At 39.3% G+C, this 23,616-nt stretch overlaps 1 protein-coding gene across 1 annotated transcript in view; it reads right to left on the minus strand.

Moving 5' to 3' along the window:
• UBL3 (ubiquitin like 3) overlaps positions 1 to 6,645 on the minus strand; it is a 71,042-nt gene extending 64,397 nt beyond the window's left edge. Inside the window, exon 1 of the mRNA XM_049778868.1 lies at positions 6,603 to 6,645. Within this exon, the coding sequence (XP_049634825.1) occupies positions 6,603 to 6,629 (27 nt within the window). The 5' untranslated portion in view covers positions 6,630 to 6,645. The remainder of the gene's footprint in view (positions 1 to 6,602) is intronic.
• Between the last annotated feature and the right edge of the window lie 16,971 nt (positions 6,646 to 23,616).

Here is a 23,616-nt window from a genome sequence, read left to right on the forward strand (position 1 = left end):
AGGGAATTTCAGATCATACTCCGTGCATACAGGAGCTTTCACTAGTGAATCTGGCATCCCCTCCCCCATATATGTAATCATATTAAAATATAATTATATAATATTAAAATTATATAAAAATACTACCTAATTCTTCACTATCAAGAATCTTCACACATCTATAAAATTCTAATAGAACTCAAAGCAATCAATATAAAAAAGAATATTTGGGCAATATTTGTTCATTTTTAATATACTTTATCCTAATAAAGTTTGATAATCTAGTTCCCATATGCATAACAAATTAGATCCAGCATCTCGAAACAGTATACTGTGGGCTAACAACAGGGAAAAATAATAGAGCAAAACATATCTCAAATACAAGAACTTAAAATGCTAAAATATTCAAAAATTTGAAATTACCTTGTGTAATGACTACTATTTTATTGATAACCCAATTATAAAAACACTTGTGAATATACTTGCAATTTATATATATTTGTTAATATTTTGTATCTTATAAAACTGCTAAAAATAAGACATTAAATTTGATTCTTAAAATTGAAAATTGTAACTATTATCATACTTATTTGAAATAGTTGTTATGTATAATCAAAAAAATTAGCATTCACATATCCAGTGGAAGCATTATTATTAAACATGCCTTCTAATGTTTGAACTCTTGGCTTCTAATCTGTGTTCAATGCATTTTTATATTTGGCATTAAATGCAATAAAAACTGAATACCTAGCTCACAAAGATACATAGACCCTTATAGAAAAGGATCACTTACTACTGGTTTACTAAAGCATGATTCCACTTTCTTATTCTATCACTAAATATGAAAGAAAAAAAAAAAAACAAAGCCTTTAGATATAAGTTATTTGATGATAGCAATGTTTCTAAATGTTTCCTATTGACTGATAATTTTCAAATTCAGAAAAATAATGCTTTTTATGTTTCCATTAATAGCCCAAAGTTCAGTGAAATTCTATCTCGAAAATTCTTCATTAGACTAGAAACAGGTCTAAAGATGTTTTTAAGTTGTGCTTCCCAAAACATTGGTTCTTCTTAAAAAAAAAATAAAAAGCTGATACTTTCTTGTTTACTGTTTAAGGGCTCTCATTTATTGGCCTTAGAAGAAAACTTGTGTTTGTGTCTCGAAAAATAGGAGCTATTCTTAAATATGATAGCTATTCTTGCTATCATGTTTCAAGATAAGCATCCAGATTTCTCATTTTTCATAAAATAAAACGTATAATTTACTTAAAATTATTCAACTCTTAAATATGTTGATATTGAACCTCAACTCTCTGTAAAGTATCACAAACCGTTTTACTAAGTATTTAAGAATGTAATTATATAACTACATTATAACAAACTGCAGGAACTGAGATATACCCAGTACTACTGTGCATCTCTACCTTAAGACATTTACTTTTTTCCTCATAAAAATACACTCACTAGCTGAATGTGAACCTGGAAAACCCTAAGAATCAATCTATGCCTTAAAATAAAAAAGCTGGCCTTCCCTCCTTTGGGAACACAAAGAGACTGTAAGTTGAGGAGATATTCAGGTGGTAAACATAGCTAGCATGTATTAAAACTCTAAGTCCAATCTCTGGCAGGGGAAAAAAAATAATAATAATAAAGAAACAAATAGAAGCTTTAATATTCTTATTCCCATATCTCAACCTACTTGCCTCATCACATCTTAGTATATAAATTACCAGTTCTGTAAAAGAGCATAAAACTTTACAATCATAAGGTCTGTGGGTTGTATAGTTGTAGTTTAGAGAATGATGGTAAATTATACAAAATACCCTATGATCATTCAACTCAATCAGTATTTATTCTAATCATGGCACCAAATCACCAATAATATTTAAATTATGTGTACTATACTTACTTAAATAAGAGTCAACCAAAACTGTTCATTCCAAATACAACCTTCCTGAATTCAGAAAAATATACCAATTCAAAAAGACTTATTTACTCAAGGTTTCCAGTTCATGTGAATTCTGTATTCAATGTTTTGTCCCAGAATGAAAGGAATTCTTAAGGAAAATGACTTAGTGGGAGGAGGGCATCTGCCTCAATTGCATAGTACCCTGGGCTCAATCACCAACAGTTTATATGTCTCTTTTTCTCTTTATTTTTTGTTGTTTGTTTTTGGGCCACACCAGCATCACTCAGGGGTTACTCTTGCTGCACTCAGAAATTACTACTGGCAGGGTAGTGGGACCATGTAGGATCCTGTGGATCAAACCCAGGTTGGCTGCATGCAAGGCAAAACACCCTACCTACTGTGCTATGACTGGGGTCCCTATCTCAATCTCTTAAAATAGATTCATTCTTCCATTGTATAAAAGCTAGTAATAACATCAGTCTACTCATTTAAAATAACTTCTATCCTTATTTTTCAAAGTCAAGACTGTAATAAGAACAGACATCAGAAACTTCCTATTTAACAAAGCTTTAGGACAGTAGTACATGACAAGATTTAATCTTTCATCTAAATAATAAAGATATTATTTCCTGAGTGAAGAAAATCATCCTAAGCTTTTTTAATGTCTAGTCTTTTTTCTTTAGAAACTATGTTTGATATGATAAATATGACGCACATCCATATTTGACATTGTCTAAGTATGTTAAATACACTGACAGAAAATGAGTCATAGGAAGGAAAGATCACTATGGGCTAGGGTTGGAGAGAACAAAAGCCCATTTTCACAGAAATAGGGATATGATTCTGAATGAGAATTCAGGGCAAGAAAGAAAGGGTATTCAAAACTGAGGGAGAATCATTTATCACTTGTCTTAATGAAACTACCTAATTGAGAACAGCAGAGAGACAAAACATTCCAGTCAAATAATTTAGAGAAGCATTCCATCCAAGATATGGTATTTATTAAGTTGTCTGTCAAGCCTCATCTTTATATATATATAAACAGTACTGACCTGTCCTTGAGCATCATAAAACCTCACTATTAGGCTTGAAATAACAGCCTTAGCAAGAATGAGAAAAAGAAGCTTTATGTAAAGAGTTAGTCTATGAACCTTTTGCTTGCCTGAAATTTTCGCTGGCGTTTCAATCTATATTAACTGTGATTTTACTTTAACTTAGAAAAACAATAAAAGTTCACTTTTAATGGAAATTCATTTCAACAGTTTCCTGTCCACCAGAGGGCTCCAATATTTCTTCCTAAGGAAGAGATAAAATCTTAAATAAAATTATTAACACTGAAAAATACCAAATTATCTTATTTAATCCCAGACTAAAAGTATGCCATGTCTGCTACTTATACATTAATAATATTAAGAGATAAGGTATTTCTTTACCTGTTTAGTCACCTAAAATATTTCAAATACCGAAACTGCTTTGCCATTATTCTCAAACTAAGCATATCTCTTGGGTTTTGAATTTTATATTATAATGTATAATTTTATTCCAAGGTTTGAACTAGTAGCTAAATGTTATATGCTGTATACTTATATAAATACTGCTTATTTCTTGATGACATCCCCATTCAGAAAACAAAATGACTTCCTTATCTGTCCAGCCATTACTTTACCTACAAACAGAAATAAACATTTTCTGAGCATGCTACTTATTAACACACTACAATTATAAATATGACTATGACCATATCATGTACTAAGATATGGGTTAAGTGAAAAAAAAACCAAGGAAATTAATTGATTACTTAAATACATGTGTTATGGTGATAGTCTTTTCATATATTTTCATTTTTCACAAATATGATTGCATTGGATTGCTAATAAAATGCAATCTAAACTCAGTCACATAACAAATAAATGCCACTATTATATATATATACTTTTTTAAAAAATTTCCAGGACATATGTCTATACAATGTTAACTGGAAAAGTATTACTTTTTTAAGAATACTGAAATTTGTTCTCTAGAGGAGCCACTCCCCCTCCAAAAAGATCCCCTTGCTCAATCTGGATTAGAAATACTCTTTTAGCTAAAATAAAAAAAAATAGATGTTTAAAAATTAAACGAGTTATATTTACACAAAGCAAACAAAAACAAAAATATCTATTTTAAATCAAATCACAATTTTACCGTAAGTCATTACCAAAAATCAATTAGATTTAGCCATTACTGTAGCTAAAGAATAAATTATCTAATGAAAATGTGACAGAAGTTATAACTTAAAAGTCTCACCAATCTCCAAATAGAATTTTTCTATACAATTGACAAAAATCATCAGAATGTAAAAAAAGTAACATTTGCTTCTAAATAGCTCATATTAGTTGTCAACGGCTAGAAATTAGAAAATGTCACTGTACCTAGCTAAAATCTAAGAATTCATACTTGAAAATATATATATTTTAATATTTATACCTATATTTTTATATGTATCCTGACCAATTTACAGTAAGTCTGCAAGGGATAAGTTAGAGTATAGACAGTAGGACATAGAGGCTTTTCAAGATTTTAAAGAGTGGTAAAATTGTTCTCACTTTGTCACGAATGCAAAAGTAAATTAACTGATACAAAGAATTTAACACATATGAAGCAGTTATGACAACTTCTAAATAATAATATATTTCAGAATTGAGTATTTTAACAGCTAGTCAGTAAGGTACTACTTAAACAAAAATGCAATGTAAGTAACAGCCAATGAAGGGTTGGGCTTTTTTTCAAGGGGAAAACAGCCCTTAAGATATCCATCAAGTTGAAAACCTAAAACATGAGACATAAAAACTACTCAGAACAAGCTAATCTAACCTGTGCCTTAGATACACTCTCAAAAAGCATCATATGCTTATTACATAATTCTGCTTTGCCCTTGCACATCACCTTTAATCAAGGATCTCAAAGCACCAAGAATCACCAAGGCCTTAAAATACAGTCTGAAACAGAGTCATATTTTATCATTGCAGCTATTAATAAAACCTCACCATTGTTTCCCAGATCCTGAACTGAACATTAGCTTCCAGCCTTTTCTCTGGTTTGAAACCAATTTTCTCTGTATCATTTCTGTTTGTCAATGCTACTCCACACGTACCAGTTTTTCTATGCATGGGGCCTAAGAAAAGCTGTGCTTTTTTTCCCCTTAATGACACAAACCTAGTTCATTGTAACTTCTGTTTACATAATAAAAAGGATTTAGATAAACGTTTCTTTGCAGTGTGGTATGATGAGGATAAAATGGAGGCTTTAAAGCAAATCTTTGCTGGAGGTGAGAGGCTCATAGAGCACTCGCCAAAGGAGGGAAACAACATTTTCCCAGCTCTTGGGGAATCTCTCCAGGGCAACTTCCAGAGCTGTGTAGAGGAAAATGTGTCCAGCCACCCTTAAGTGGCAAGAGACTGCTCTAAGAATACCAGGAAGGAAGGGGAAAACTAAAAAGACAATGCAAGAGTTTTAAGGCTAGGGAACGAGAGTGCAAAGTGGACCTGTGAGCCAAGAAGAGGTTGTAGAACCTAGGCGCATTTAAATAGCAAGTGAATGGGAAATCAAACAAAGGTGAAACCTTTTTAATCCAAGGTCCAAGTATGTAATTTAGGAGCCATTCAGTTTTTATGGTAAAAGTCCCTCACGAGTTTTTTTTTACTCATAGAAACATCTGACATTTTAAAATGTAATCAGCCTGGACTACAAAAACACCCAAATGCTATAATAATTCATGACAATGTTTTAACTTAAATTCCTTCATAAATTCATCTTCCAGTGAATTGCATTCTCTTTTCTCTAGGACTGCAAAGTGTCATTTCTCAGTCACCCAACCCACCAGCCAGCACTGCAAGTTTGTTACGGTTAATATACAGACACTCAACCTTAAACCTTTATTGAAAAAAAAAAAAGTCAATAAGCAATGCTACTTTTAGTCTCAAGGGCTCAACACCCGAAGATCAAGACTCAAAAAAAAAAAAAACGTGTTTTATGAGTTTTGAAAAGCCCAGTGATTTAACACTCTAACTAGTTGAGACGGAAAGTCCTGGAACACTCATAATAAAAACCTGATTCTATACGTAAATATAATATATATCCAAAACAACGCATCTTAAGATATCATTGGCCATAGCGTGTTCACCCGGACATTTGAAAAAGCTCGTAGCAAATTCTGGGAACCCTGAAGAGGTAGGAAGACACATCAGACTCCTGGTCCGGAGAATGCAAGTTTGTGCCTAACTGCAAGAATGATGTCAGTGCCTGCGAGCCAGGTCCTGCTTTCCGGTCTCCCCCAGCCCGGCGGGGACGCCCGTCCTCGGGCTCTGCCCACCGGCGCCCACGTAGCCCGAAGCTTTCAGGGGTCAAGTGCTCAAAGAGGGAAGAGACCTGTTTTTATTTCCTCTCCACTTCACGCTCTTGCAGGCTGCTTTTGCAGGGTCTCCAAAGGCACCCGCAAACGAGGCGCAGAGAGATTTAAAGACCTAGTTAAAGCCGCACTTTCTCAAAGGAGACAGCCAGACTTCCAACTTGTGCCAAACAGCCCAGTCCCGAGCCTTTCCCCACAGCACCGCAGCCAACCTTCCTCCGCCCCAACTCGGCACATAAAGAACGAAAAACAATAACAGCCTCATTCTTCCTGATTAAAACGCGATTCAAAACCACACGCAATCAATCAGAGAAGGCCGTCACTTACCATATCTGCCGGGACATTACTGGACATCTTGTCGCTTGATAATATATACCCGAATAGTCACTGGAGAAATAAAAAAATTTAAAAAAAGGAAGAAATGCAACCCCCAAAATAGAGAGGAGTCTTTAAGTCACAGAAATCAACCGTCACGATCTTGAGAGCTTCTCGGCTGGTTCACGAAAGAAGTTCTTCTGAAATCTCACAACTCGAGCGCCCGCCGGGACGAAGAGGAGAGGAGAACGATCCCCACAAGACGGACACGGCGTAGAGGAGCCCGAGCGGACGCAGGCCCGGGAGTCCCGGCTGGCAGCGGGCAGCGAGCAGCAGCAGCCCCGTCGTCGTCCTTAGCAGCAGCAGCAGCAGCAGCAGCAGCAACGAGCCCGGGACCAGCCGCCGCGCCAGGTGGACCGAGCCGAGTGACAGCCGGGCATGGAGGTGGGAGGGGGTTAAGTGCGCGGCCTTCCCCGCGGCCGCCGGTGATTCACGCGTGCTCCCGACTCAAGTCCTCCGCCAGCAGGAAGCAGATGCCCCGCCGCGCCTGTCCATAGATAACTATGTCGCTACACATGGACGCGGGAGCCAGCCGAGTGCGGGAAGCGACTCACCTCGCACGGCCGAGGCCGAGGCCGGGAGCCGGGCGGAAGCAGCCCGCGCCCGAGGGCATGGGCATGGGCGAACTAGGGGGGAGCCGGGGCCGGAGCGCGAGGCGAGGGGTGCTGCGCTGCGGAGGGGCCCCAGCGCCCGCCTCAGGCCGCCTCGGCTGTCCCGGGGGCTCCGCGTCGGGAGACCCGCTTGGGCTTCGCGGCGCTGCCGTCCGCCTCCGCCTCCGCCTCCGCCTCCCCCGGCTCCCACTTCCCCTTCCCCGGCCCGGCGAGCTCCGGGCGACTCCGACTTCGGGGCACCCCGGAAGAGGCCGCTTTTCCTCGGGGTGTCTCTCCCTCCTCTTTCCCACTTTTCAGTCCGAAACGCCGCAGCAGCCGCCTCCTGTCATCGCCTCTTAATTAAGCCAACATGGCGGCGGCGGCGGCGGCGGCGGCTGCCGAGCGCGAGCCGGGGACACCGGAGAACTGCACTCGCACTCCCCCAGCACCACCACCCCGGAGTCTGCCCTTCCTCTCCCCCTCCCCCGCGGACACCGATGGCGTCACGACGGAGACCACCCTGGAGCATCTCGGGAAATGTAGTTCACGCGCCCTCCCACCCCCCTCCCCGGCCGCCTCGAGCGCGTTCCCGTCCCACACGGAAGCCACGCCTCCCCTAGCAACCGTTGCTAGGAAAGAGAGCTTTGCTTTTGCTCCCCCCACCTCACCCCCCCAGCTGCAGGCCCAGGCACCCTAAGAGTGAGGTGATCCCTGTTATATTACCAGGAGTGTGCTCTGACCCTCCCGGCGAGTCGTTTGGGGGAGAAAATGTTTCTTCTGCACAGAGAAATTCCCTCATGAACAATAGAAACACGGAGTTCAAATAGAGTTTGCCTCCCTCCAAGGAGAAACATTCGTTTTCATGACAGCAAAACACTCTCCACATCCTGTCTTCTTTAAAGGATTTCATTTAAGGATTTCAACTTGCTCTCCTAAACAGCACTTTTGGAAGATCAAGACGCAATCATTGATTTCCAATAAGGTCATCGAAGTTCAACAGGAACAAGGATCTCATTAAGGAGGTGGTGGGGAGGGAAATGTTTGAACATGTGTTTCTGGAAGACCCAGGGCCATAAAGCTACAGTGTAGTTAATTGAAATGACCAAACGCTGTCTGAGATACAATTGTGTGTGTCGTGGTAAATATATATTAAGAATAGCCACCCCATGAGAGAATTCACCAAGCTATGAGACTAGGCCCCAAATCAATCTCGAAGTTTAGTTGGAAACCTACACACTTGCTGTTAGAAGCTAGAAGGGAATGTAAGTTCGAAATAAATTGCTGTTTTGCTTCTCTAGCCCTTGCTTTGCTTTAGACACAAAGACTGCCATGATAGGCCTCAGATATGTGGCAGAAAGGTCTAGGCCGGAATAGCCAGTTCCAGGAACTAAGAGGGCATTAGGAGAACAGTTAAAGAAACTAGCAACACCTGGGGAGACCTGTGGGCGATAAACCTTATGTAACTGCATGCCAAGGTCATAGGAGACCAGTGGATGGTTGAGCCCATCCTCTACCATTTCAACTGACACAGATCCCAAGACCCTATAAACCACAATATACCACTTTAGATATCTAGTCATAAATACCCTAGAAATACCCTCCACAACAACTTAAAGGTCAACTGTGATGGTTTGAAGCCTCTGTAACCCTATAAAAGGAATTTGAAAATTTGCTAGGGGCCATTACCTAACAGTCCAGCATGCTGATAATAAATTCCCTAGCATTTGCAGTACTGTTCGTTTCCTGTGGTCTTTGTGGTACAGATCCCAAGTATGGAGCTAACATTGTCCTGATTAGAAAATATGAAATAATGTCTCTGCAGATCTTCCTACACTTCCCAGGATTATACCCTAATAAGCAATCATACACTGAAACTGTCAATATGCTACCAGAAAGCTATGGTTCACAGCTATTGCTTAGCCTACTGTTTTTTTCTACTGAATTTTGACTCACACAGAAAAAAAAAATGAAGCCAAATTATCATATCTATACTGAGAGACTACCATGGAGAAATCTGACCCATATTTATAAACAAAAAACCAAACCTATAAATCTGAATTGGTTTCCACATCTTTCTTAGTGCTTCGGTAGAGTATTTTAGGATGGCCAGTTTGAATATGATACTTGCATAAAAGTGCCAAAGCCACCTCTCCAACCTACAGCTGGTGACCTCATCTGTAAAACAGTCTTTGTGAACCCTCCAGGGGTAAAATAGGTGCCCTCTTTGAGAATGATTTTATACATGGGAAATAAATCACTTTGTAAATAGTAATGCATCATTCAATTTGAAATGTTACTTTTCATTCATCTGTAAACAAATGTAGCAGGCTCTTACTGGCAATAGGAGTTTAAAAATGAATAATCTAAGCACTGTCCTTAGGAAATTCATTGTCTGGAAATCTGTCATTGTATACAGAAATCTCTGCTGTCAGATTTGTATCATCAGAACATTTTTTACTCACAGGGTATTTAGAATATCTGTTTCTTGATTAGCTTGGTTGGGGAAATTCCAAGCACTCCTACATCATTGTGTGATGAGTTGGGATTAAAGCAGGGAAGAAGATAGACCAAGTTTTCAAAAATACCAAATAATAGAAATAAACATAAACCCAAATATCATTGTTATTAAACTTTAGGATTTTGTCCAGATATTTCTGTGTTGGTTACATGGTTTCTTAGGGCTTCTGTCTCTCAGATGTTCAATCTTCGTAATTCTCATTCTCCAGAAAATAAGGACTGTTGAAAATGCTCTGATTGCCTGGTGAGTTCAGAAGGAACATTGGAGTCTTTCTTGAAAACTTTTCATTCATCATTAGTCCCCCGGTTCAAATTTTATCTAATGACTAGACTGACCAAGGCTCTTTTGGGCCTAAATGCTATTTAGTAGAAGCAGGAAAAAGAGAAAAAAGAAAAGAAAAGAAAATAGTAGAACATGCATAAACTTCAACTTATTTTTCCTGCTGCTTTCCAATAGCTACATCGTCAGGGTTTTAATCATCCCCTCTCCAGTCCCAGACCCTGACATTCTGACACATTACTACTTACTGTCAGATACCCTATTTTCTGTAACTACAATGAAAAGATCACCCATTTAAAAGTATAAGTCCCTGAATTAACCTACTTGTGTTGATGGTCTCTCTCTCTCCCTCCCTCCCTCCCTCCCATACCTGGCTATGCATTCAGAAATCACTCCTAACTTGGAGGACCATATGGGATGTGAGTGATCTAACTGCAGTCTGGCTAGGTTAGTGCATGCAAGGCAAACACCCTATTGCTTGAGCCACTGCTCCATTCCATCCTTTTTCTAAGAAAGATCGTGACTTGATTTTTTTTTTTTTAAATTTTTTTTTTATTTAAACACCTTGATTACATACATGATTGTGTTTGGGTTTCAGTCATAAAAGGAACACCACCCATCACCAGTGCAACATTCCCATCACCCAAGTCCCAAATCACCCTCCTCCCCACCCAACCCCCGCCTGTACCCTAAACAGGCTCTACATTTCCCTCATACATTCTCAATATTAGGACAGTTCAAAATGTAGTTATTTCTCTAACTAAACTCATCACTCTTTGTGGTGAGCTTCCTGAGGTGAGCTGGAACTTCCAGCTCTTTTCTCTTTTGTGTCTGAAAATTATTATTACAAGGGTGTCTTTCATTTTCTTAAAACCCATAGATGAGTGAGACCATTCTGCGTTTTTCTCTCTCTCTCTGACTTATTTCACTCAGCATAATAGATTCCATGTACATCCATGTATAGGAAAATTTCATGACTTCATCTCTCCTGACAGCTGCATAATATTCCATTGTGTATATGTACCACAGTTTCTTTAGCCATTCATCTGTTGAAGGGCATCTTGGTTGTTTCCAGAGTCTTGCTATGGTAAATAGAGCTGCAATGAATATAGGTGTAAGGGAAGGGGTTTTTGTATTGTATTTTTGTGTTCCTAGGGTATATTCCTAGGAGTGGTATAGCTGGATCGTATGGGAGCTCGATTTCCAGTTTTTGGAGGAATCTCCATATCGCTTTCCATAAAGGTTGAACTAGACAGCATTCCCACCAGCAGTGGATAAGAGTTCCTTTCTCTCCACATCCCCGCCAACACTGTTTATTCTCATTCTTTGTGATGTGTGCCATTCTCTGGGGTGTGAGGTGGTATCTCATCGTTGTTTTGATTTGCATCTCCCTGATGATTAGTGATGTGGAACATTTTTTCATGTGTCTTTTGGCCATGCGTATTTCTTCTTTGTCAAAGTGTCTGTTCATTTCTTCTCCCCATTTTTTGATGGGGTTAGATGTTTTTTTCTTGTAAAGTTCTGTCAGTGCCTTGTATATTTTGGAGATTAGCCCCTTATCTGATGGGTATTGGGTGAATAGTTTCTCCCACTCAGTGGGTGGCTCTTGTATCCTGGGCACTATTTCCTTTGAGGTGCAGAAGCTTCTCAGCTTAATATATTCCCATCTGTTAATCTCTGCTTTCACTTGCTTGGAGAGTGCAGTTTCCTCCTTGAAGATGCCTGTAATGTCCTGTAGTGTTTTGCCTATGTGCTGTTCTATATATCTTATGGTTTTGGGGCTGATATCGAGGTCTTTAATCCATTTGGATTTTACCTTTGTACATGATGTTAGCTGGGGGTCTAAGTTTAATTTTTTGCAAGTGGCTATCCAATTGTGCCAACACCACTTGTTGAAGAGGCTTTCCCTGCTCCATTTAGGATTTCCTGCTCCTTTATCAAAAATTAGATGGTTGTATCTCTGGGGAACATTTTCTGAGTATTCAAGCCTATTCCACTGATCTGAGGACCTATCCTTATTCCAATACCATGCTGTTTTGATAACTGTTGCTTTGTAGTACAGTTTAAAGTTGGGGAAAGTAATTCCTCCCATATTCTTTTTCCCAATGATTGCTTTAGCTATTCGAGGGTGTTTATTGTTCCAAATGAATTTCAAAAGTGTCTGATCCACTTCTTTGAAGAATGTCATGGGTATCTTTAGAGGGATGGCATTAAATCTGTATAATGCCTTGGGGAGTATTGACATTTTGATGATGTTAATCCTGCCAATCCATGAGCAGGGTATGTGTTTCCATTTCCGTGTGTCCTCTCTTATTTCTTGGAGCAGAGTTTTATAGTTTTCTTTGTATAGGTCCTTCACATATTTAGTCAAGTTGATTCCAAGATATTTGAGTTTGTGTGGTACTATTGTGAATGGGGTTGTTTTCTTAATGTCCATTTCTTCTTTATTACTGTTGGTGTATAGAAAGGCCATTGATTTTTGTGTGTTAATTTTGTAGCCTGCCACCTTGCTATATGAGTCTATTGTTTCTAGAAGCTTTTTGATAGAGTCTTTAGGGTTTTCTAAGTAGAGTATCATGTCATCTGCAAACAGTGAGAGCTTGACTTCTTCCTTTCCTATCTGGATTCCCTTGATATCCTTTTCTTGCCTAATCGCTATAGCAAGTACTTCCAGTGCTATGTTGAATAGGAGTGGTGAGAGAGGACAGCCTTGTCTTGTGCCAGAATTTAGAGGGAAGGCTTTCAGTTTTTCTCCATTGAGGATAATATTTGCCACTGGCTTGTGGTAGATGGCCTTCACTATATTGAGAAAGGTTCCCTCCATTCCCATCTTGCTGAGAGTTTTGATCAAGAATGGGTGTTGGACCTTATCAAATGCTTTCTCTGCATCTATTGATATGATCATGTGGTTTTTATTTTTCTTGTTATTGATGTTGTGTATTATGTTGATAGATTTACGGATGTTAAACCAGCCTTGCATTCCTGGGATGAAACCTACTTGATCGTAGTGGATGATCTTCTTAATGAGGCATTGAATCCTATTTGCCAGGATTTTGTTGAGGATCTTTGCATCTGCATTCATCAGTGATATTGGTCTGTAATTTTCTTTTTTGGTAGCGTCTCTGTCTGGTTTAGGTATCAAGGTGATGTTGGCTTCATAAAAGCTATTTGGAAGTGTTTCTGTTTGTTCAATTTCATGAAAGAGTCTTGCCAAGATTGGCAGTAGTTCCTCTTGGAAAGTTTGATAGAATTCATTAGTGAATCCATCTGGACCTGGGCTTTTGTTTTTCGGCAGACATTTGATTACTGTTTTAATTTCATCAATGGTGATGGGGGTGTTTAGATATGCTACATCCTCTTCCTTCAACCGTGGAAGATTATAAGAGTCCAAGAATTTATCCATTTCTTCCAGGTTCTCATTTTTAGTGGCGTAGAGTTTTTCAAAGTAGTTTCTGATTACCCTTTGAATCTCTGTCATATCAGTAGTGATCTCTCCTTTTTCATTCCTGATATGAGTTATCAAGTTTCTCTCTCTCTCTTTCTTTGTTAGGTTTGCCAGTGGTCTATCAATCTTGTTTATTTTTTCAAAGAACCAACTTCTGCTTTTGTTGATCTTTCGGATTGTTTTTTGAGTTTCCACTTCGTTGATTTCTGCTCTCAGCTTTGTTATTTCCTTCTGTCTTCCTGTTCTTGGGTCCTTTTGTTGAGCATTTTCTAGTTCTATTAGCTGTGTCATTAAGCTACTCAGGTAAGCTCCTTCTTCCTTCCTGATGTGTGCTTGCAAAGCTATAAATTTTCCTCTCAGTACTGCTTTTGCTGTGTCCCATAAGTTCTGAGAGTTTGTGTCTTGATTGTCATTTGTTTCCAGGAACCTTTTTATTTCCTCCTTGATTTCATCTCGGACCCACTGGTTATTGAGCATGAGGCTGTTTAACTTCCAGGTGTTAAAGTGTTTCTTCTGAGTCCCTTTGGAGTTCACAAATAATTTCAGAGCCTTGTGGTCAGCGAAGGTAGTCTGCAAAATTTCTATCCTCTTGATCTTATGGAGGTATGTTTTATGTGCCAGCATGTAGTCTATTCTGGAGAATGTACCATGTACATTGGAGAAGAATGTGTATCCAGGTTTCTGGGGATGGAGTGTCCTATATATATCCACTAGGCCTCTTTCTTCCATTTCTCTCCTCAGGTCTAGTATATTCTTGTTGGGTTTCAGTCTGGTTGACCTGTCCAGTGTTGACAAAGCCGTGTTTAGGTCCCCCACAATTATTGTGTTGTTGTTGATATTATTTTTCAGATTTGTCAGCAGTTGTATTAAATATTTTGCTGGCCCCTCATTCGGTGCATATATGTTTAGGAGAGTGAATTCTTCCTGCTCTACGTACCCCTTGATTAATATAAAATGTCCGTCTTTGTCCCTTACAACCTTCCTGAGTATAAAGTTTGCATTATCTGATATTAGTATGGCCACTCCAGCTTTTTTATGGGTGTTGTTTGCTTGGATAACTTTTCTCCAGCCTTTTATTTTGAGTCTATGTTTGTTCTGACTATTCAGGTGCGTTTCTTGTAGGCAGCAGAAGGTTGGATTGAGTTTTTTGATCCATTTAGCCACTCTGTGTCTCTTAACTGGTGCATTTAGTCCATTGACGTTGAGAGAAAGAATTGTCCTGGGATTTAACGCCATCTTTATTTCAAAATTTGGTGTGTCTTTTGGGTAGTCTTGTCTTAGATTAGGTCTTTCAGTTTTTCTCTTAAGACTGGTTTTGTGTCTGTGAAGTTTCTGAGCTGTTTTTTGTCTGTGAAACCATGTATTCTTCCATCAAACCGGAAAGTGAGTTTTGCTGGGTATAGTATTCTGGGTGAAGCATTCATTTCATTCAGTCTTGTCACAATATCCCACCACTGCTTTCTGGCATTGAGCGTTTCTGGTGACAGGTCTGCTGTAAATCTCAGGGAAGCTTGCTTGAACATGATTTCCCCTTTTGATCTTGCTGTTTTCAGAATTCTGTCTCTATCTGTGGGATTTGTCATTGTGACTAGGATGTGTCTTGGGGTGGTTTTTCTGGGGTCTCTTTTGGTTGGCACTCTTCGGGCATGCAGGATTTGATCACATATATTCTTTAGCTCTGGAAGTTTCTCTTTAATGATGTTCTTGACCATTGATTCTTCCTGGAAATTTTCTTCCTGGGTCTCTGGGACTCCAATGATTCTTAAGTTGTTTCTGTTGATCTTATCATAGACTTCTATTTTCGTCTGTTCCCATTCTTTGACTAATTTTTCCATTGTCTGCTCATTTGCTTTAAGTTTTTTGTCCAATCTCTCCTGCTGTATGGAATTGTTATGTATCTCATCTTCCACAGCACCAAGTCTATTCTCAGCTTCTGATACCCTGTCCCAGAGCTTATCCATTTTGTCATTCACTTCGTTTACTGAGTTTTTCAGGCCTGTTAGTTGACATGTTATTTCAGTTTGGAGTTTTGTCATTTCTGCCTTCATATTTTCTTGGTTCTTATTAGTGTTCTGTTCAACTCGATCCATGGTTTCTTGGAGTCTGTTGAGCACCTTCCATATTGCTAGTCTAAAGTCCTTATCTGAGAGGTTGATTAGTTGTTCAGTCATTATCTGGTCCTCAGAATTGTCATCTTCATTCTCTATGTCTGATGCTGGCCTGCGCTGTTTCCCCATTGTCACATTTGTATTGTGGGTTTTTCTACGTGTTGTAGTGGTATTCATTGTCTATATGATGTAGGCAGCACACTCCTCTGGCTCCTCCCTTTCTGGATGGGCTGACTTGCCTCTAAGGGAGGGGAGTCCTCCGTGGATGAAGCCTCACACTGGGTCAAATCTTAGGCCCGAGCATGTAACAGAGAAGACAGTCCAGAGAGAAATGTTTGCTTCTGTGATATAGCGCCGTTCTTAGTGTGATTTTTCCTTCTTGTTGCAATGGAGTTCTTTCCTTAGAAAGAGTGCACGGCCGCGTAGCGAAGCGGAGCGGCCGTGCTCCTCTGAGCCTCTTTTTGCCCCACTCGCAAGAGTTTCACGCAAGAGGACAGTAGACAGACATAGACAGGTCACACTCACAGTCTTTCACAGCTGAGCCCCACTGGGCCGGTGTACTTTCGCGGATTTTCCCCGCCTGGTGTCACACACAGGGAGCCAGCTTTTGCAAAGGATAGCCGGTTTTTATGCTCTGAAGTCCCTCCCTGAAAATGGCGTCTGGGCGAGCGAGGTTTCTGGAGGCTCTTTTTGCCCCACTCGCAAGAGTTTCACGCAAGAGGACAGTAGACAGACATAGACAGGTCACACTCACAGTCTTTCACAGCTGAGCCCCACTGGGGCGGTGTACTTTCGCGGATTTTCCCCGCCTGGTGTCACACACAGGGAGCCAGCTTTTGCCGTGACTTGATTTTTTTATAAAACTTCAGAAATCATCACTTACAGAGATGAGACATGAGGTTGCTCTATCAAGCATAGCTGCAAATTCTTCCACTCTCTATTCACTGCTCTCAACACAGATATTTGAGAAAAGAGACTTGAAAAATGAGCCCCTTGGTTATAATGAGGAAGAGGATCATCTGGATACATTTGAAGGAAGGAAGTGACGCAACATTTTTGTGTTGGAAAAGGAACTTTACAGGAAATCAAAGGAAATCTTCACAGGAAATCTTACCCAGTCATGAGTTAGCTGTGTAATCTTCCCCAAGATACTGTGTAGCTGAGACTCTATTTCTTTATCTGAGAAAGTTGAACTAAGTCTGTAAGGTTCCCTGTAAAGGTCTGTGACGGTTAAGTTGCACAAGAATAGCTCCTGAGATATCAAAGAGTACAGAGGTTAACTGGTCTTACGTGTGGCCAGACCCTCTGCACCGCATATAGTTCTTGAGCTCTATCAAGAATGATCCCTATCAAGAATGTAGATTCATGGGTAAGTCCTGAGCATCACTGGATATGATACCCAAATTCAAAAAAACCGTACACAACATCCATGACCTCTTACAAATATCTCCCAATGCAACTGCTCATGGAATGAGGATTCTTCTTTATTTAATTTTTTGTTTTCAGACCACTTCTCTTGGTGTTCAGAGCTTACTCTTAGCTTTTTGTACAGATATCATTACTGTCAGGGCTCAGGAGAATCACATGTGGTACCAGGAATTGAACCTAGGTCATACCCATATAAGTGCTTTAATTCCTGCTCTATCTGGCCCATTTCCTATATGTCTTTCTCACACACACACACACACACACACACACACACACACACACACACACACACACACACACAAATATATATATATATAATTCACTAACACCTATGTGAGGACCCTAAGAGAAGAAATTTCAAGAAGTATTATCTCCTTCGTATAATCATCTACAGTCTCTTCCTTGAAACCAGGGATACATTGTTGTTGGCACTGGGCTTTCGTTCTTTATTCTTTACCCTTACTGGAGCAGATTGGATGTATGTCTGTTTGTAGATTTGAGAATGATGCTGTGAAGAAATTTGGGATGTGAAGAATTTAAGTTAATGTGTCCAACTCCTTCAGAGAGTAGATAGTACATACTAGTTGACCTATTTTTACTCCCTAGGAACTCCCAAACACTCAAACTGTAAATATATCCAGCCTCTTTAATCCTTTACTTGCCTAGTCAGACATTCTCAACTTGACTCTCACCAAAATACATTGAGCCACTTAAAAAGGCAGAAATGTCTGAGCCCTGCCCTCAGAATAGCCGAAAAAGACTCACCAGAGCTAGGCCAAACAAGTATTTTTCAAAGCACACTCAAGCAATTCTCATGTGCAACCATGAGTGAGAAGCCCCATCTAGGCCAAATCCTACTCCTTTCTTTTTCTCATGCAAGTTTTATTAAATAAATAAAAAAAAAAAAGTAACAACCTGAAGGTTCTGTGATTTGTAAAAGGGACATATAACGGTGATTAAAGGAATATATAACCTCCTGTTGCTCTTGCCTCATCCACTCTGTTATATTCATTTAGTTGCCAAAACACTGACCTCTTCTCTAGTGCAGCGCATGTCACTTTATCTAAAGACTTTCCTTTCCTACTCAGAGTTTCAGGAGAGACATAAGGTAAAAATAAATATATCCTGTGGATGGCTGGAGTGATAGCACAACAATAGGGCATTTGCCTTGCAAGCGTCTGACCAGAGATAGACCTGGGTTCAATCCCCGGTTCCAATATGGTCCCTTGAGCCTGCCAGGAGCATTTTTTGAGCACAGAGCCAGGAGTAACACCTGAGTGATGGTGAGTGTGACCCAACCACCTTCCCTCAAAAAAAAAAAAAAATTCCTGTGGACATGCTGATAAAAGCCACCTTAGGGAAAAGCATCATGTATACTTTGAAAGCTCTTTGGGAGATAAATCAAATGCAGTCTCGGTGTCTGTATTTGAATCAGGTGATTGGCAAGTGAACATGCAGAGTGCCTAGGAAAAGAACTCACTTGGCAACCTTAGACTAGAAGTCAGATTGTAGGAAGGGAGGTGGCTGAAGCTCAGATGACTACATGAGAGTTAGGGAGGATGGGGGACAGTAGAGAAAAATGGAGGACAATTACCAAGGACTTAGCAGTTCAGGGTAAACCGGCTGAAGTTATTCTGGTAAGCAAATTAGAGTCTCAAAAGATTTTAAACTGGGAAGTGCTATGAAAAGGTCTGTTTATCGGGGCTTTTATTATGATTTAAAAAAAAAAGCCTCTAAATTCCAACAATACCTTTACCTTTTGTCTTTATGCTTGGGGATTAGCTGTCATATGGAACTGCTTGACTTTACACAATTTTAAAACTGTCAAGAGATCTTGGATACAAGGAGCAACAACTCTTCATTCAGCAGATTCAGAAACAAGCCAGTTTCATTGGAGACCAGGGTTGAGGCCTAACACATACTGGTTCTATTACTCCTTCATGTGCCACAGTGTTTTATAAAACCAAGAAGTTTGTCAATATGTTACATATGAATTTATTGTCAATCTAGTGTGTATTTTCTCTTTTATTTTTAAAATGAGGAGTGATTTTAATATCAGAAAGATGAGAATTAGAAGAACCATGATCAGGGGCTAGAGAGGTGGCGCAAAGGGTAAGGCATTTGCCTTGCTACTCTAGCCTAGTACGGACTGCAGTTGGATCCCGGCATCCCATATGGTCCCCGGGCCAGGAGCAATTTCTGAGTGCATAGCCAGGAGTAACCCCTGAGTGTCATGGGGTGTGAGCCAAAAATAAAAAAAGCAAACAAACAAAAAAAGATGAATCATGATCATTTTAAGGTGTATTTTCTTTCAAATGTTTTATGTACATAATTCACATTTACAGCATGAGATAGTTTTAAATGTCAATATTTAATGGATAATTTAAATAGAAATTGTTTATTTTCAATATACAGATCATTGTTTCCAAGTATTATAATTTCCACAATCACTGTCTATTTGGAGGGCATAAAAATTGCTTGCAATTGCTCCATGTGTGTATTAATCTTGCTACATTTTGAATGACTCATTTAGGCAAGAGTTCAAAATGGTTTACCAACAAGTCAAAGTCTCTGAATGTTCTTGGTTCCTGAACTACTCAGTCAAGTTATTTTCCAAATGACCTTACTTGCATAGAATGTAACCCATGAATGAGAATACAAGCTTGACCATTCTTACTCCCAATCCTTCTGACACTCTAGATGTGTTATCTACATGTTTATACAATTTATACACATACCCTTTACACAGTTTGAGGGCTTGATCATGAGGTGGTCTGGACCTCTCTAGGATAATGTTATGGTCTCTTCTCTCCCAATAAAGACAATTCTAGTAAAAGCAAGTATTTGCTATTGAAACATAGCTCCAATCACACACACACACACACACAAATACAAAACACACACACACACACACACACACAGACTCACTCCACCCTAAAAGGAAACCCATTGTGTTTAGGCATTTTAGCACTGTGCCTGCCTGTGTATACTAGCTTATTAGGTTAAAAATAAAAACTCTGCTGCACAGTTGTTCATTTTGCATTTAGATAACTTCTGTCAGAGGAAGCCTTTCTCTAAGCATAGGAAGTAATATTTTTGAAGAACAGATCCAGAAACACTGATCATAGTGAAATGAGGGACTCAAAAGAGACCTCCCAGGTGGGAGGGATTCATCATCTCTCCTGGCTGGGGTCAGATACAGTCCCCAGGCTCCACTCCCCCAGGAGTATGCACTCAGGCTTTAATCACTATCTTGGTCCTGGAGTTTAAGAGGTAATTTGAGAACAAATGTGATAATAAATTTGACCAAAATTCACAAATAATGTTCTTATTTGTATGTAATTTGCTGGAATAGCACAGCCTCCGGGTCACCATTCAAAAGAGGAAGAGACATCATCAAATTTCACTACAGATTTATAGCTTGTTTTTTATTTCTTCTATTTTTAATTTAATTTATTTTGGACAGGTAAGGAGAGTATAGAAGGTGACACAAAGTGTGTACTATGTTACTAAATGTACTATGGGAATGAGTTTCCTCTAAGTTGTTCTAAGATGTTCACAGAGATGGGGATTGAACTGGGCTTAGCTGTATGCGAGGCAAGAGCCTTAACTCAGTACTATCTCTTCATTCCTGTTAGTTGTCTCTTGAGCTATATATTTCATTTCTGTTTTTTTTTTTAGGCCACATCCGTTTGATGCTCAGGGGTTACTCCCCGCTAAGCACTCGGAAATTGCCCCTGGCTTGGGAGGACCATATGGGACGCCGGGAGGATTGAACCATGGTCCTTCCTTGGCTAGTGCTTGTAAGGCAGATACCTTACCTCTAGCGCCACCTCACCGGCCTGAGCTATATATTTCTATCTTTCCATCTGCTTATAGCATTTCTCTAACTACTAGAAAACTCCTAAAGGACCAGAATTGATTTTCAATCTTTGTGTCTCTAGGGTAAAAGTGAGCAACTACTATCCAAAAAACCTTGTTTGATGTGCATCAAGAGATTAAGCTTTTAAATTCCCTTCCCAATCTGTGATTCTGCAAAGTTGAGGATTATAGTTTAATGTTATTTTCAAGCCTAAAGATCTATCTTATTAACACAGAATGATATGCAAGACTCAGCTTAATTGTTCTCCCATGACTTAGAAAATATGCCAAGAGAAAGGAAAACATGTTTTGTACAATCACTAGAGTTAACTTTTGAAAAAAAAGTTCAAGATTTACATATTTAATAGTGACACATTTCAGCTGCTGTTGGCAAATATACAATCTGTAGATAGCATAGTATAAGAATTCACAGAGACCATAAAAGAAATATTTTTATTTGTCTCTAGCTGATACTCTCATAGTATATCTTTTTTTCCTGGAGCTTACCTCCATCACCCAACACTAAATCTGGAAAGAAACTCCAAGATTATATCATCTCCTTTTTCAACAAATGAGGAAATAGAAACTTCTTGAGAAGCATCCACATTTTTTCCTTTAATTTGAAAAGTATCATAAGAATGAGTTTTCTCTAAGATATTCCAAGAAACAAAGAAAGAATGATTCCTAGTGACTTTATGTAATTGTTCAGTTGTTATGTAAGTTTTGTTAGTCATATTAACCAAGTAAGTATAATATGTCTCATCTAGCTGATATAAAATTCAACAGTATTGTTGGTTTTTACTGTCATTGAAATTGTGACCGTTTCATAGAATTAGTCAATAAAAATGTAATGCCCAAACTGATAAAAATTAGAATCTTAAAAAAGTATTATTATCTCCATCTCATCAGTGTTGTCAAGAAAACTTTCCCTAAAACCAATTCTGGGCCATGAATTATAAATTATGTTTGCTTTGTGCCCCATTTTCCCAAAGGTCACAGCCAGCATTTAAGGGAATATAATGGGATAGAACTCAGAGCCTCTTAAATGCTAGACCTGTGCCCTTCTAAAGTCATTTTTGAGATGCAAGGGTTTTCTTTTTGATTGGTTGATTCCTAATTAGTTTACATGGTTCAGTTTGTTTCTTTCTATTTGCCAAGGAGATGGTGACATTTTCTATCAAAGCACACTTAAATTCTTCTTAGAGGAGAGACTAAAAAAATCGAAGAGAGATGGCTCCACTGCCTTGTGTTTGATATTCAGGGCTGCCAATGCAGCTTATTAATGTGAAATAACCCATTGGAGGATGGCTGGTACTGGAGAGTAGCCTCTGCCATCAATGATTTTGTAATGACAAAAACTGATTTTGTGACTTGAGTCAGTCCTCTTAGGCAACCAACCATGTGGTAGCTTTTCATCACCACTGTTTCCTACACTGAATAATCCAATTAGCATGTGCCTCTTGCATGCTTATGGAAGTCTTCGTTTACAGTGGGGCTGGTTATGCCTCTTGGGTAATGGCAATTCAAGAACCAATTGCCCTGTTCAACTGATCATCTACCCCAGCATTTTAGGACCCTTTGGAGCAGATTGTCCTTTGTTTTTAGTTTTTGTTTTGTTTTGTTTTTGGAGGGGCAGGGGCACACCTGGCAGTACTTAGAGGTTCCTCCCAGCTCTGTGTTTGCCAAACACTCCCATTGGTGCTTGGTGTCGAACAGGTATCAGCCTCATGCACACTCCTTAGCCTTTGTACTTTCTTTCAGAGTACTTTTTGATCGCAATAATAATTCTTAACTCGAGTCACAGATTAAATAGTAGACCTAAAATAAACTTATATCAGGTTTGTAGGAATAATGTAGTGGTTTAACATACCTGCCTTACAAGCAGATGGTCATGATTCCAATCCGTGGTGTCCCTAATGGCTAAGTACAGTTGTAGAGCTTGGTTGTTGAAGCCTGACAGACCTCCTGTCTAAAGTCATTGGTGTCACCAGCAATGTACCAACAGTGCAATCTTTGACCCCTTAGGAAATACTATAACTAGACAAATGTGTGAGGAATGTAGCTTCTGGAATTCACAACATCTAGTAAGTATATGTGAGAGTACCACCATAGCCTCAGGCAAGCTCTGCCTCCATAATATGGGTACCTGAATGAAGAGTGTAATTCCCCAGTGAGTGGATGTACAAGTGCAACAACTACAGGAGTACAAACTTGGGTGAGCTGGGTTTGAGGTGGTTAGTATTACAATCTGATGTGAGAGTGCTGGTGAATACTATAGCTAAAACACTGTAGCTAAACACTACTCAGTCATCGCAACCATTACAACATCATCAGCAATAGGCCTGTGAAAGGGGAGAGACAATAAAAAATTTAAAAATAAAACAAAAATAACCTTACATGAAGATACTATTGCTAATAGTATATATCAGATATATAGAAAATATCTGTAATAAAAATGGATTCTATCAGTAATAAAAATGAATCTAAAACTTCACTCTGCCATTTATTGGATATAAAAACATGGGTGAATTATTCAATTTTATTATCCATTTAAAAAGAAAATAACATAGGTAGAAAAGTGAGTAATTTAGGAGCTGGAGTGATGGCGCAGTGGTAGGTCATTTGCCTTGCATGCGGCTGACTCAGGATGGACCACGATTTGATCCCCTGCATCCCATATGGTCCTTCAAGCCAGGAATGATTTCTGAGTGCATAGCCAGGAGTAACCCCTGAGCAT

Source organism: Suncus etruscus, chromosome 8 (assembly GCF_024139225.1).
Source record: "Suncus etruscus isolate mSunEtr1 chromosome 8, mSunEtr1.pri.cur, whole genome shotgun sequence".
In the NCBI taxonomy this organism is placed as follows: domain Eukaryota; kingdom Metazoa; phylum Chordata; class Mammalia; order Eulipotyphla; family Soricidae; genus Suncus; species Suncus etruscus.